The 14,147-nt window shown below is 47.7% G+C and overlaps 1 protein-coding gene across 2 annotated transcripts in view; it reads right to left on the reverse strand.

Annotated features, from left to right (window-relative positions):
- Nucleotides 1-14,147, reverse strand: part of SUFU (SUFU negative regulator of hedgehog signaling) — a gene marked incomplete at both ends in the record, with an annotated part of 96,165 nt that overhangs the window by 24,564 nt on the left and 57,454 nt on the right. The window contains 5 exons of one of the 2 annotated variants that reach the window (XM_084244989.1): nucleotides 4,740-4,851; nucleotides 7,790-7,943; nucleotides 10,757-10,829; nucleotides 11,098-11,183; nucleotides 12,071-12,213. In XM_084244989.1, the coding sequence (XP_084101115.1) occupies nucleotides 4,740-4,851; nucleotides 7,790-7,943; nucleotides 10,757-10,829; nucleotides 11,098-11,183; nucleotides 12,071-12,213 (568 nt within the window). Of the gene's footprint in view, nucleotides 1-4,739; nucleotides 4,852-7,789; nucleotides 7,947-10,756; nucleotides 10,830-11,097; nucleotides 11,184-12,070; nucleotides 12,214-14,147 lie in introns of both variants that reach the window. The other variant, XM_084244988.1, reaches the window with a different exon arrangement.

Raw genomic sequence — 14,147 nt, forward strand, 5'->3', positions numbered from 1 at the left:
ACTTCCCCAGCGTGGCAGTGGTGAGGGAAGCCAAGGTGATAGATGCAAGCTCCAGGCTGGCTGTTGCCTGGACGCCATAGGTCTCTTAGAGCAGGGTCACCAAAGACTGCCCTGTGTGCCACGGCAGCCCAGCTGTCCTCCCAGATGAAAACGCCCCTTCCTTCCCACAATTCACTGGATGCAAACTAGACACTTTCTTTTTCTAATTAATCTTCCAGGGCCTTGTAGACTGAGTAAAACAAAACACAATTTTCTTTAAAGGATGACTCCTTGATCAGGTCACAAGCTATTCAAGATGGGAACAGAAGAGGCAAAGTCACCCTATCCAAAGGGCCAAACAGATGGCAGCAGACACCCCTATAAAAGTGAGAGAAATACATGTGAGTGAATGTGTGTTGTGGTGGGGGGAGTGCAGCTGGGACTGTCACAACAGGAGAATCCATGCTATAAAACCTTACCTCTGGAAAATTAAGACAAAAAGAAGTCTTAAAAGCTGTGGGTGTAATTACAAAAGACCAAAAAACTTGGCTCAGCAATAATGAATGGTTAGTTTACCTTTTTTTTTTTTTTTAAAAGATTTATTTATTTATTTATACAAGCACTGGGTAGAGTCAGAAGTGCGGGAGGGTGAGAGAATTCACCAGAGTCAGAGCAGAGAGCAGAGGAGGCAGACTGACGAAGTACACTGCTGAGGGGAGCAGCGGGTGGCAGGAGAGGTCTGCGCGCCACCATGTGGGACCCTCGCCCAGAGGCCGGAACGAACTGAACAGGTGCTGCAGAGACTGCAGGCAGCCTCGCAGCCCAGCGCTCAACGCTCAACCACTGCGCCACCAGGGGAGGCCCCTGGTTAGTTTACTTTTTAATGGTGTCTCAACTACAAAATGCTTTTCCCATAGTTGGGAACTTTCCCCACCAGAGCATGTACACACACATGCATGAGCCCTGCCCTGCTTTGGGAAGGTATGTGATCCAGAGAGCGCCATAGAGATCCTCCAACCTCAGTCAGTGAGTCATTGGTAGAGAAAGAAGGAGGTCCTGAAACTTTGCTGCAGGTTCCCAGGTAACAGTAACAGTTTATAGATGTGCCAAGCTCCCCACGAAAATGCACCTTATCATACACATCCTCCACATCACTGCAGAGGGGCTAGGGAGCCACGATCAGACTCCATAGACTGGTCCAGGTCACCTCAGAAAGGATGCCCAGTGACTTTCCCCCTGGGTCCCTAAAAGTGTCAGAAGTACAGTCTTTAGGCTAGGCTACCTTCAGTGGCACTAAGGAGTTGTTTCCCAAGCTTCTGAACTTACTCAGGCAGGCAGTGGGAAGGGAGGCGCCAGCAAGCCGAAGGAGGCTTTTCTCAACTGATCATCTTGGGAAAAGCCAGATACAAATTTCATGGCTGGAATGCAAGGGTTGTGAAACACTGGAAGCAGCCCCAAAGAAGGCCAAGGACACTCCTTCCGGGAAGGCAGCAGGGAGGAGAGCTGGCAAAGACAAGTGGGTGAGGAGCAGGTTATCCAGAGGGGCCTGCCTTTCTGAGAAGCAGGAAGTGTGACCTCAAGAAAGAAAGAGAAAAAAAAAAAAAAACCAACGAACCCTAGCCCTAAGGTAGTGGTGTTGGGGAGGTGAGGAGTGGAGCCGGGAGGGAGGGGTTGGGGGGGGGCAGGGGCGGGGGGGGCGGGGACAGAGACAGGGTTGGTTTTGTTTCTGAATATGAAGACAACAGGGCCTTGTGTCAAAAGGTAATTCTGGTGTAAAAGAGCCAGTTATGACATAGCTCATTCTCTGGGATTTGGAAGTACCAGGCTAAGGGCATGTCCTCCTAAGAGTTAAATTTGCACAGTAAGCTTCCAACATGGGGCTTTAGCCTTGTCCTCAGTGTCACATGAGAGGTCTCTCTATTCATGTTCTAATTAATTAGATGAAGTCCACCAATGAGGGTCATTGGTGACCCCCTGTCCCTCAGAGACAGTCTCGTGTGTCCCTCATGGAGTCCCCAAGGATGAAGGAAGAAAGGTCACACCATGTGTGAACGTGTGAATGGTTGGAAGATTGCCCTAAGCACAACCCTTTTCTAACTTAAACCAAGTTACTTATTTGCCTCTCTGTACCTCAGTTTCCTTTTCTATAAAAGGGGGCTAATAAAATCATCTACTTCCTAGAGTGACTATGAGGATGAACTAAATTAATGTAGCATAAAGCACTCAAAACATTAGCTGGCACATGGTAAACACTGTATAGAAGTGTTAGTTGCTTCTGAGGTGTGAAAAGAACAAGAACCTGGCACCCCCAAGTAGGTAGAACCCAGCGGCTAATGCCAGACTTCATCAGTTTTTCTCAACTGCAGCCTCCTCAGGCCATATACAGACCCATGAAGACCTATGCATCAAATCACTCTAGCCCAAAAAGCTTGACTAAAGGAAAATCAGACATGCAGACACAATAAGACTGTGCTGCTGCTGCCCCTCAGGGAGCACAGCAAACACTGGTGCCAGCACATTTTGGGCTGGCTTTCTCAATTGCAATGCATGTGGTTTATCTGAAATGGGGTCAGGTCCCAGAGTGGGCAGCACAGATATTACAATTGTGCTTGCTAATCTGAACTGAGTCCATCACCATCGATCCTGAGATAACAGAACAGGAAGCTGGAATGTTGAGAGACTTGAGGAATGTGTTGGAAACTGCTCTTGGCAAAGAAGGAGGAACCCATTCCTCAACTATTGCTAACAAATTGGTAACCAGCACTGAAAACCTCAGAAGAGATGTTCTGACTCTTCTAGACATTAGATTCTGGTACTTCAGAGACCTGACTACAGGGAGGGGAGATGATCCCAGGGAGCTGGTACCCCTGATCTATTCTCATCCATCTCTCTGTGGCTCAGCCAATATGGGCCAAAGGGTGAAAGCTACAGCCTCTGCCTTAGGTCTACAGACAGTCCTTGAAACAGATCTGATGCCCCACTGCCCTGAGGGGAGGGACTGAGTCAGAGCTTTGTGCCCCCTTTGCAATGTCTGGGGGTACAGGAGTTGGAAGTATACCCAACACAGGAAGTGAGATCTCAGGCCTGTCCCAGATATATAAGAGGAGCAAGTTGGGTGTATCTCCATAGGAGTGCCTGCCCTTCTGCTCAAAACCTACACTTTTCCAGAGGTGAGAGGGACATCTGGACTGAGCCTGCCTATGTGTTACAGACAATCTGCTGCGTCTTTAAGTCTTCAAATACCTCGCCAGTCTCCCAAGAGTGCCAAGGAGGCCCAGAAGGAGATGCCAAGTTCGTACATGGGAAGGAGTATGGGTCAGAGGCAGGGTCCAGACTTTTCATGAGTTTTCACATGCCCTGTGACCAGCCTGGCCATGATGTGAAGCTGCCAGGAGAAGACCATGGTGCCTCCAGCAAATGGCTGGAGAAACCCACTGGCTAGAGTTGAAAACTGCTCAGAGGTGACAGTGGGCTCTCCAGGCTCTTACCAAAGAGCTCAATCCTTATGGTTTCAGGATGCAGACCCACTATGGGAGCCACTGTGGCAGTCTTGTCCCCAGAATAACTCTCCCTACTCCACAATCTGCTCCCAGTGTACTATCTCAACTTTAAGTAGCCAGGTCTCCCTATTCCAGCCCTCTTAGCTCCTTCCTCCAACTTGTTAAAATTCTAGGAGTCCTTCAAGGTCCATCTTACATTCTTCCTCCTCCAAGAGGCCTTCTCCAACTGGATCATGCTGACTTATTTTTTCTGTAGTGCATTAAATCATAATCACTTCTGGGGATCATGAGGTGAGCAACTGGAGCTAGAATTCAACATAGTAACTACTTTGAATAAACTGCATCTACAGCAGATTCAGGCCAATTAATTAATTCATTGTTTCAGTTCATGAACCCCCAAAGGAAGAACCTACATCCCTGAGTCCTGAGCTTGTGTGTACTAGACTTCTGAGAGGAAGGACAGATGACCCTAGTCTTGCAGGAATGGTCTGCCTCCCTTTTAGATCAGGGCAGAGCAACTTCCACCCTGGCAGACATGGTTCCTGCTCTAGGCTGCCAGCTCCTAGGCATCTGCTGCCAGCAACTATTCCTTAGAGCCGCCTTGGTACTAAGGGCAGAATGGGGAGCCCAGCTTTACCCATGCCCACCATTAGAGGAAGAGAGGTCAACAGGAAATGGCTCTGACCTCTAGGTGGCCATAGTCTCTCCCGAGGGCTATAGGGGACCCTGAACAGGCAGCAGAAGCCTGCAAAGGACTTCCCCCCTTCCTTGGGCCCCATGGAAGCAAGGCAGGAAGAAGGGCCTCAGCTGCAGGCATTCAGCATGGGGCTGGCCAGACAGAGAGGCCCTGGGGTTGCAGCTATCAGCCGGAGACCAGGCTCCAGGAAGGAAGGAAGGGCAACTCTGGCTGAGGGCGCGATAAGAAGGGGAACTGTGCTCAGCACAATGGGCTCCCACAAGGCTGGGAGGACCTAAGTCAGATTTTGCCCCAACTCGGCCTCCCATCTGCTCACACAACCTATGTAAATATTTACTGATGTTTATATTCCTGGTCCACTAGGTCCTCTCTGAGGCCCTTTCCTAGGACCCACAGATCTGTGAACTGCAGAGTTCCTAGGCCCATCCAGCAAGGGCTCCGGGCATTGTTCTCATTCATGCAGGCCACAGGGACAGGCCAGTCAGGACACTACTGACTCCATCCCAGACCTGGGACACTGATGTCAGAAAACTACTAACCCCTCCTGTGTGTGAGGAACTTACGGGGCCCGGTCATGGGTGAGGCCGTTCTGACGCTGAGAGTTGATTGGTGGAAGGACAGGTTTGCTGTTGATCTCAAGTCCTCTCCTCAGGGTCTCCCGGATCTGCTCTGTGTCTGCAATGACACCACTAAGTTGCTTGATGGCCCTTTAGACTCCCAGCATCCCCTGGCCCTGCCCTTGGAATCTGGCTCTACAGGTATGCAAGGGAAAGGCCCCTATGAAGGCCAGTCTTCAGCCTACTCCAGGTATCAATCATGAAGTCTAAATGCATGCAGGGTGAGGATACAGGCCAGATGAGGCACTGTGCTCTCAAGAAACTTTAGGTCTGAAGAGCATCATGCTTGTAGTTGTAGAAGACAAGGGGTGGCCTCCAGACTTCAGCAGAGTGCCCTCCACTGTGCTTCCTGTGTCACAGGCCTAAAGCTGACCCTTAACAGGGCTATAAACAGTGGCTGACAAGGTCTTTGCTACTGCCAGAGACTACCCAGGCTATGTCCACTTAAATGGAAGCAAGAAAGGACTGCCAGGAATGGGTAGGTGTCTCTTATATAAATTTCTAGGTTCTGAATGGGCAACTGATATTTGGATCTGCTACCCCTTTCTCTTGGGTAGGGTCAGTGGGATGCTGGGTGATCTTCCCACCTTGACCTAGAGAACCCTGCCACTCCACAGGTCTGGCAAGGGCCAGGATGTGAAGGAGGAGTCTGTTGGTAGAACTATTTCTTTGCAAGGTGTTTTGCTCATCTGTGAGGTGAATTTTACTAATCAGATCCCCTATATTGAGATTTGATCTAAGACTTACCGTTGTAAACAAACAAAAAAAGCAAATTAACATTGGTTGTTCAAAGGGTGGAATTAAGAGTAGATGACAGGGCCTCTCTGGTGGTGCAAGGGGTAAAGCACCACACTATGAAGCAATCCATAGCCTCTGCAGCACGAGTTCGATCCCTGGCCGGCCAGGGAGCAACCCACATGGCGAGGCAGACCTCTCCTGTCTCGCCTGCTGCTTCCCTCAGCAGTGTATTTCAATCAGTCTGCCTGTTCTGTTCCCCACTCTGTCTCTGGTGAATCCTCTCACCACCCCCCTCATCTCTGGCCTGTACCCCAGCTCTTGTATGCATAAATAAATCTTAAAAAAAAAAAAAAAAAAGAGTAGATGACAGAATGATCACTAACTTCTCTAACTGCTTCACTTGTTACCATGGCATGGGTTACTTTTATTACTTTTATTTTTATTTTATTTTTTTATAAATTTTTAAAAAAGATTTATTCATTTATGCACACAAGGACCGGGGTAGAGGCCAGAGGTGGGAGGTGGTGGTGAGAGGATTCACCAGAGACAGAGTGGGTAACAGAACAGGCAGATTGACCAAAATACACTGCTGAGGGGAACAGCGGGCAAGTCAGGAGAGGTCTACTGTGCCATGTGGGTCACCTCCCTGGTCGGGGATAGAACTCGTGCTATAGTGGCTGTGGATAGCTTCATAGGTTGCATCTTAACACCTTGCACCACCAGGAAGGCCCACTTTTATTAAAAAAGATTTATTTATTTATACAAGAACTGGGGTACAGGCCAGATGTGCAGGAGGGTGAAAAATTCACCAGACACAGAGCAGGGAGCAGAACAGGCACACAGACCGAAGACACTGCTGAGGGAAGTAGTGGGCAAGGCAGGAGAGGTCTGCCGGGAATCCAACCAGTGCTGCAGAGGCTGTGGACAGCTTCACGGCACTGCGCTCAACCTGCTGTGCCACCGGGGAGGCCCCCACTTCTATTACTTTTAAAAAATACCCAATATTGATTGAAACTTTGGAGAAGACCATGAATCCCTCCTTAAATTATCTATTTTGTCAAGAGCAACTGAACGGTTCTATTAACTGTACACTTTATGTCTGAACCTCCTACGGGCTTGATACACTTTAGACCAAGCAGGAAAGAGAGGGATAGATATTTTCACTAAGTTTAAGTTGTCCTTTATGAAAAGAGAAAGCCTTTTATGAGTGATATCACATATATAGGTGTTTTATTCAGGCTTACAGTTATACTATTCTCCAAAAAATAAAAAGTAGAATACAGAAAGAAAATAGAAAAAGAAGCTATAAACACATGTGTATACAAAGGGCTGCTTTTCTTTTGCAGTTAATAAGGAATGTCCTGTTCTAAAAACCACAACTGTTTCTATAGCCAAGACCAGCAAGGTGAGCTTCCAACAGGAGAATCATACCCTCCTTTTCCAAAGTCCCACCTGGAATGCAGCAGGTACAGAATGCCCTGCCCATAGCCCCTTACATTTTGTTCACTTATTTAAGATTTTTTATTTTATGATTTTTGTGTAGAAGAACTGGGTTAGGCCAGAAGTGCGAGGGGTGAGAGGTTCAACAGAGACAGAGTGGGGAGCAGAGCAGGCGGATTTACTGAAATACACTGCTGAGGGGAGCAGTGGGCGAGACAGGAGAGGTCTGCTGCGCCATATGTGGATTAGCTCCATGGTGGGGGATTGAACTCAGGCCGTAGAGGTGACAGCACTGAGACTTAACCCCTAGGGCACCAGGGAAGCCCACCCTTTCATCTGCAGTGGGGCTGGGGAGTTTGCAAGCTGGCCTCACACTTAGGCCTCTCTTGTTTAAGGCCTGCAACAGCCTGAGACCAGAGTGATCCTTGGGTCTGGCATGGCTTTCAGGCCAGAGCTGGGCCCTATGTCAATTTCGTGGGTGGCCGATGCTTGTTCTCTTGCACTTGGGTGGACTGTGGTCTTTTCCTGCAACTGTTCTTTGGCTTCCACTCACCTCCATGACCTCAGATTACAAGGGCTAAATCTAAAACACAATAGTCACTGCTGGTGGTGTATTTGAAATACACACAGGAAACATAGGATAAAATGGGCCAATAAAGCTCCTCTAATTCTACCCTGCTGGAAGATCACACTTGCTGTTTAAATCATGCCAGGAAATAAACTATTGAATGGGCTGTTTTTGTTAGAGACCCATCCTAGAGAGCCTGAAAACCAGGCCTGAGGAAAGGGAAGGAGAAAGGCTGGGTGATGGCTCCTACCTTTGCCAGAGAGCCGCCGGGGCTGTGTGCCAATACAGATGCTCCGGCTGTCCTCGTCATCCTCAGGGGGTCGACTCAGGTCATCCCAGGCACACTTGGCACTGACGCCACTCAGGTTGGAGCCGTCTGTCTCAATCCCTTTGTCAACTCTTTCCTGCTTGGAAAGAACCAAAGAGCCAGAGTTCCTTCAGCTAACCAGTGGCTCAAGGTCACCATCACCATCCCAGTGACCACCTTCTAGTATTTACTGAGCTCTTGTAGGTTCTGAGCATGGGACAAGGGCTGGAAGAACACGCTCTCTGACTTCATTCTGTCCTGGTTACGAATGGATGATAGTCTCTGCCAGCTACTGGATTCCTTGAGGGCAGCCAGGTATTAAAGGAAGCCAGGAAGACTTAAAGTCCCAAGGGAAATATCCCCCCTATCATTAACATTCCAGTACAACGACCATTACACATGTTTCAGAGACCCAACCTTGCCCACCCCAAGTTGGTCCATGGAGTTAATGTGACAGAGTCAGGAACTACTTCGTCTATTCCTTTCCTCCCTGATCATCCAGGAAGAACCCTCAGTCTCTGCTACAGAGGACAGAGTGAAGCCTGCCACAGGCAAGAGAGGCCACACTGCAGTTTCCTCTTCTAACAGCAGAGGGTGTGGTCGTGCAGTGATGCACCACCAGAGAGAAGGGCAGGCCTTCCCCCAACTGCATGGCTAACTTGTTTGGCAAAGGACTCTGGATGGGGTTTCTTTTCCATTTCTTAGACTGAAATGGAAATCTGGAAAGGCAGTGACCATCTGTAGACCACATAAGAGATCCTGTCTTTGTGCAGGCCTTGGCACTGCTAACTCAAAACACTCTCCAAATGGCCTCAAGGAAGGCTTGTACACAAACATCCCTGGGATTTCTGGTAACAGTTCTGTGATGCTGGGCTTTGGATATACAGGTCATCGGCAATCTTGCCCATAAACAGTCATGTGAGCCAAACAGAGCTCCCGATGAGCACCTCAATAAGAGTCTGAACCTCCGTCTTCCTGACCCTCTCACCAAGGCTCCACCGGAACCAAAATGGTCAGGAAGCCTAACTGGGGAAGCATAAGGCAAGCTTATGTGAGGTTCTTACTTCTGAAAAGCAGTCAGCAGGTGGCCCTACCCTGGATGCCTCCTTCCCTTCAATCACACTCTCTTCCTTTCTAGAACAACCATCAGCCTGGCCAAAGATGGGGATTCTGAGCAGAAACAGGGAAAGGCTGATGGTAATCCTCATGCCATGCTCCGGGTAAGAGCATGTGGGCACTGTTTTGCTCAGGGGAGAGGTTGAGCCTTTTTATCTCCACTGACCACCTGAGGCCCTTCACCTAAGTAAAGAGCAGACAACACCTGTTGATTCAACTAGTTCAGCTCACTTTATTCATAAGTAACAAAGAGTTAAGACTCAGATAAGTCAAAGAACTCACTTAGGAACACAGCAGGCTAGGGGTTGAGGTGGGATCAAAGGAACAGGAGCCAGTCCTAAAATAAAGTGGCTGCAAGCAGGCCCCAGAAAGCACCAGCAATTACAAGGAGTTCCCTCTTGGTTCAGAGTCACCACAAAAGAAATTTCTGAATTTTCTCCAAGGCACTTCTCCTGGCTTTTAAAGACTGCCAGGTGCTCTGATGGGTCTCAAGGAAGCTTGATGACTAGGGAGGACAACTGTTCTCAGCATGCTGAGGAAGAATGGGTTGCTTATCCTACCTGGTCAAAGGACCAGGTCTTTCTTATTACTTGACACTTATGACAGGGGGCAAAGAATAGGCCACAGTGCCCCAAGCTGGATCCCAGTGTGGCTGCAGAGCAAGGGTTTAAGGAAACATAGCCTTCACAGTTCCTGGTTCTTGCACAGGCAGAAGCTACAAGGAAACCAAGTTTAAAGTAGAGATAACAGAGGATCCTGGCAGCAATTTGTACACTTCAGTGTTAAAGGCACTAAGAAAATAGAGGAGCATCATCTATGAATGAGTAGGGTCTTCTGCCCAAGAACTCACAGGTCTACAGTGAAGAAACCAGAGACTGCTGGATTCATGTCCAACTATTACCTCTCCTCTGCCATCTCTCCTCCCTCCCAGAGGACACATAACTCCTTGCTGTGGTCTACCAAACTGTGAGAAGCATGAAAGCATGTGACTGGGAGGGGGGAGGAGTAGAAGGAGGCAGACACATGCCAGGCACATTATGAGTGACCTGCTACCCTTGCTTCATGAGCAGTACAGAAGAGAGGAAGTTATATTCTATGCAACTTTCAAAATTCACTTACATGCCAAAAGACTCCTCCTTTTTGGGGGGGAAAAAAAAAGATGACAGTGTAACTCTGCACACTCTGGCCACAGTGATGGGCAGCTGCAGGCCTGCGTGTATACAGACCTCCTTTATACATCAAGGAAGCCAGCCTACCTGGGAGAGGAGCTGGATATCTGGGTGCCCAGGATGAAAATGTATCTGAAAGGGGCATGGGACCACTAGACCAATCAGGACTCACCCATTGAGTGGGTGAGTGGCATCAGTATCACCTACTCTGTCTGTTATTAGGTAGTTGTGTAGGGTGGCTCCCTGAAAGAAAGTCTGCTTTTTTTAAAAGGGGGAAGTGGGAGCATGAATACCAGGCAAGCAATATCTATATACTACATTGATTTTCTTTAGACACTGATGATCTAATTTTTTTTTAAGTCAGGTTTACTGATGTATGAATTGCATACAATAAAATTCATCCTTTTTAAGGGCAAAAACACATGTGTCTGAGACAAGCTTTCCTGATCTGAAATTTCTGCTCCCTTAAGTACTCTGTAGAATTCAGGGGACAAGTTCCAAATCATGCCATATTTCTACTCACTCACAAATAAAGCTCCTCCGTTTTCCCAGGATGAAAGCCAGTGTTATTTGGAAGAGGCCTAGGCACAGTGTGCTAGAAAGGTTTTCCTCACTCAAGACATACTTGCAGGTGTGGATCGATCTCAAATATGGTCTCTCCCCTCCGCATGTCAGTTATCAGCCAGGGGCCGCCAGCGCTGTGGACAAGGAAAGGGGACAGGATGGTAACAGAGAGTCTGTGGTGATGGGCTGGGTCTACAGCCTGTCCTGTTTGCTGCCCCAGGCCTACAATGCAGGGGAACAGTCTGTGGTCAGGGGCCATCAGGGAGCGAGTCCTCAGGAAGCCCTGATGTGAAAAGTCAATGTCTTAAAAGCAATATTAGGGGGAGCCCACACATGGAAGAAGTAGAGAATCCCACCTCCAGGTAACCCAGGCCCCATCTCATAGGGCAGGGGTGTACTCACACGGGCACTGTCCGCAGCAGCTCCAGGATGCCCTGCCCATTCCACTGCTGGGCTGCGTGGAGCTCCTCAGTGCAGACGCCAACAATCTGAGGCCAGGAGACAAAATGCCACTGCGTGTTAATGCCCATTCCTCCCAATCTCCCAGGATCTAAGGTTCACCTCAGGCAACTCAGGTTGGGGGACCACTAGCAGGATCTGTGCTCAGGGGCTGGTATGTCCAAAATGGGATGGTTTCCTTAGGAGGGAACAGCTGCCTGGCTAGGAGATGGAATGGCTCACAGTACACTGAGACCTGGCCCTTCCTCTGCTATGGCAGGTCAGACATCTGGCTGACACAAAATCCTGCCACAGGCTGCATGGGAGAAAATTAGGGCCAACCAACTCAGGATAGTCACCCGCTCACATCCCTGGAAATAGAGGAAGGCCAAAGAGATGTTCCCACCCAGCCTAAGATCCTGGAGAATGTAAACAGAGAAGATTTTGAGATCCTTTAAACTCAGAACAATGGCGGAAGGCCCCAACGGCTTGCAGAGAATCTTCCTTCCTTATTAGGGACTGAACTCTTCATGTAAATATCAACAGAAATAATTGAACCTTCACAGGGACCCCATCTGATGGAAAGCAAGTCCAAGTGAGGGGGCACATGCACACCCCTTTCAGGTGAGGGTAAGCCCAGTCCAAGTCCTTCCTGCTGGGAGGTGCTGGGCTTGTGGCTGTCTTGGTCTTTACTAGTTCACAGAAACACGCTTCATCTCAGTTGTAGCCACTCTCTGCTGCCCAAATGGCCTCTTCCCTTTCCCTTCTCCAATCTCAGCAGGTTAAATCTGAATCTACATGACAAACAATCAGAGAGAATAGAAAATGGGAGAAGACCAAAGGGAATCTTCTGTTCACTCCTCCTACCCAAGTCCTCCTAGGCTACTAGGACTTTGCCTGCATGGAAGCTTGAGCCAATGTCCAACCTGAGCCTTACCTGAAGGAAAGTAACTACCCCAAAGGGTGTCTGCACTGGTTGCATCTGTGGGTCCTCTGTCAGCAGCATGTGCTGAATTCTTGACTCACTGTTATCCAAAGGGCTGTGCCAAGACACATGGTCCCCACTGCAGAAGGTGTTCTCTGTGGGAGAGACAAGAGGATCCTCAGTGTTTGAGACCCGGCATCCAGGCCTGGAACCGATCTGGGTACTGAGAAGCCCAGGCTTGGAGGCTCCCTGGCTTCTGAGGTAGCCCCTATGAAGAAAAAGCATTTACTGGGATAGAGGCTATTGCCCCCAAACCAAACATGTTCCTGCTCGCCAATTCTGCCAGCCTTCAGCAGAAAAGCATGTTATTGGTGCAGGTGCTTGCTTTGCCTGGCAAATCCAAAGATTTTTGGCCTCTGCTTCACTTCCTCAGCACCTTCACTGATTCAGAGGTCTGATCAGGGTAGCCATGATAGGGTCTGCCAAGAAGAATAAAGGGCTTTACTGAGGAGTCACCTGGCCAGCAGTCCACAGGGAGGCTGGAGGACAATGAATGCCTTTCACCTTATAAAACTAAACAGGATTTTTATGCTGCTCAAATACTTCTTGAAAAGGGCCCCACCCCACACCCACCCTCTAAGGCCTTTAAAATATGCCACCTTGTTTCCCACAGGCAGACAGATTTAAGGACCAGTTCCTCAGTGAGAAACATCTGAATTGTATCTCACACACCTTGGCAGAGATGCACAGCTTGAAGGGGCTGTTTCTGTGAGGATGCAGGCCCACTATTTTAAAAAACTTTAAGGTAACATAACCACATAGAAAAAACAAGCCACATAGCATGAAGTTTCCCCGACTCTTAGGTACCCTCCCAAAGGTACTCTACATAACAAAGGGGAGAGAAGACATGGATCCAGGCAAAGCCAACCAGAAATCCCCCCAAAGTTCTCATCTCCTGCTGGGCCCACTTTTCCCAAATTCCTCTTTTTTTTACAGAAATGTATGTTTACGAGCAGCCTGCATGAGCTGTACCTAAGAAACAATGCAACAAACAAAAATATTTAATTAGCAATTAAAAGCGTCCTCCAAAATAAAACCTTCAGGTCCAGATGGCCTCACAGGTAAATTCTACCAAACATTTGAAGAAGAGCTAGCACTAATTCTTCACAAATCCTTCCAAAAAAAGAAGAGTTAACACTTCCCAATTTAACCTATGAAATCAATATTATCCTGATAGCAATACCAGACCAAAACATTACAAGAGAGACATAGACCAATATCCCTTAGAGAGTTATGCACAACCCTCATGCAAAGATCTTTAATAAAATACTAGTGAACCAAACATAAAAAAAGGGTTATACACAATGATCAAATGGGATTTATCCCAGAAATGCAAGCATGAAATCGATCCCTGGCCAGGGAGCTGACCCACATGGCACAGCAGACCTCTCCTGACTTGCCCGCTGCTCCCCTCAGCAGTGTATTTCTGTGAACTCGCCTGTTATGCTCCCAACTTGTCTCTGGTGAATCCTCTTACTCCCAGCCCACCCCCCCACCTCTGGCCTACACCCCACCTCTTGTATGCATAAATAAATCTTAAAAAAAATTTACAGAATAAACAGGTTCAGCAAGGTTTCAAAGCACAAGGGTCATAAACAATAATCACTTGTATTTCTATACACTGACAATAAACAACCTGACAATGATATTAAGAGGACAATTCTATTTATAATAGAATAAAAAAGAATATGATACTTGGGCATAAATTTAATACAAGAAATGTAAAACTTGCACCTGGAAACTACAAAGCATTGTTGGAAGAACTCAGAGAAGACTTAGATAAACAGAAAAATGTCCACTCTTCACGATCAGAAGACTCAATATAATTAGGATCATTACTCAAACTGATCTACAGATTCAATTAAATCCCTATCAAAATGGCAAATGCTAGTTGTATTGTTTTATGCAGAAGTTCACAAATTAATCTGAAAATTCATATGAAAATGCAAGGAACACAGACTAGCCAAAATAATTTTGACAAAAATGAACAAAGCTGGAAGACTTATTCTTCCCATATCAAAATTTGCTA

This window comes from Talpa europaea, assembly GCF_964194135.1.
Source record: "Talpa europaea genome assembly, chromosome: 10".
Taxonomy (NCBI): domain Eukaryota; kingdom Metazoa; phylum Chordata; class Mammalia; order Eulipotyphla; family Talpidae; genus Talpa; species Talpa europaea.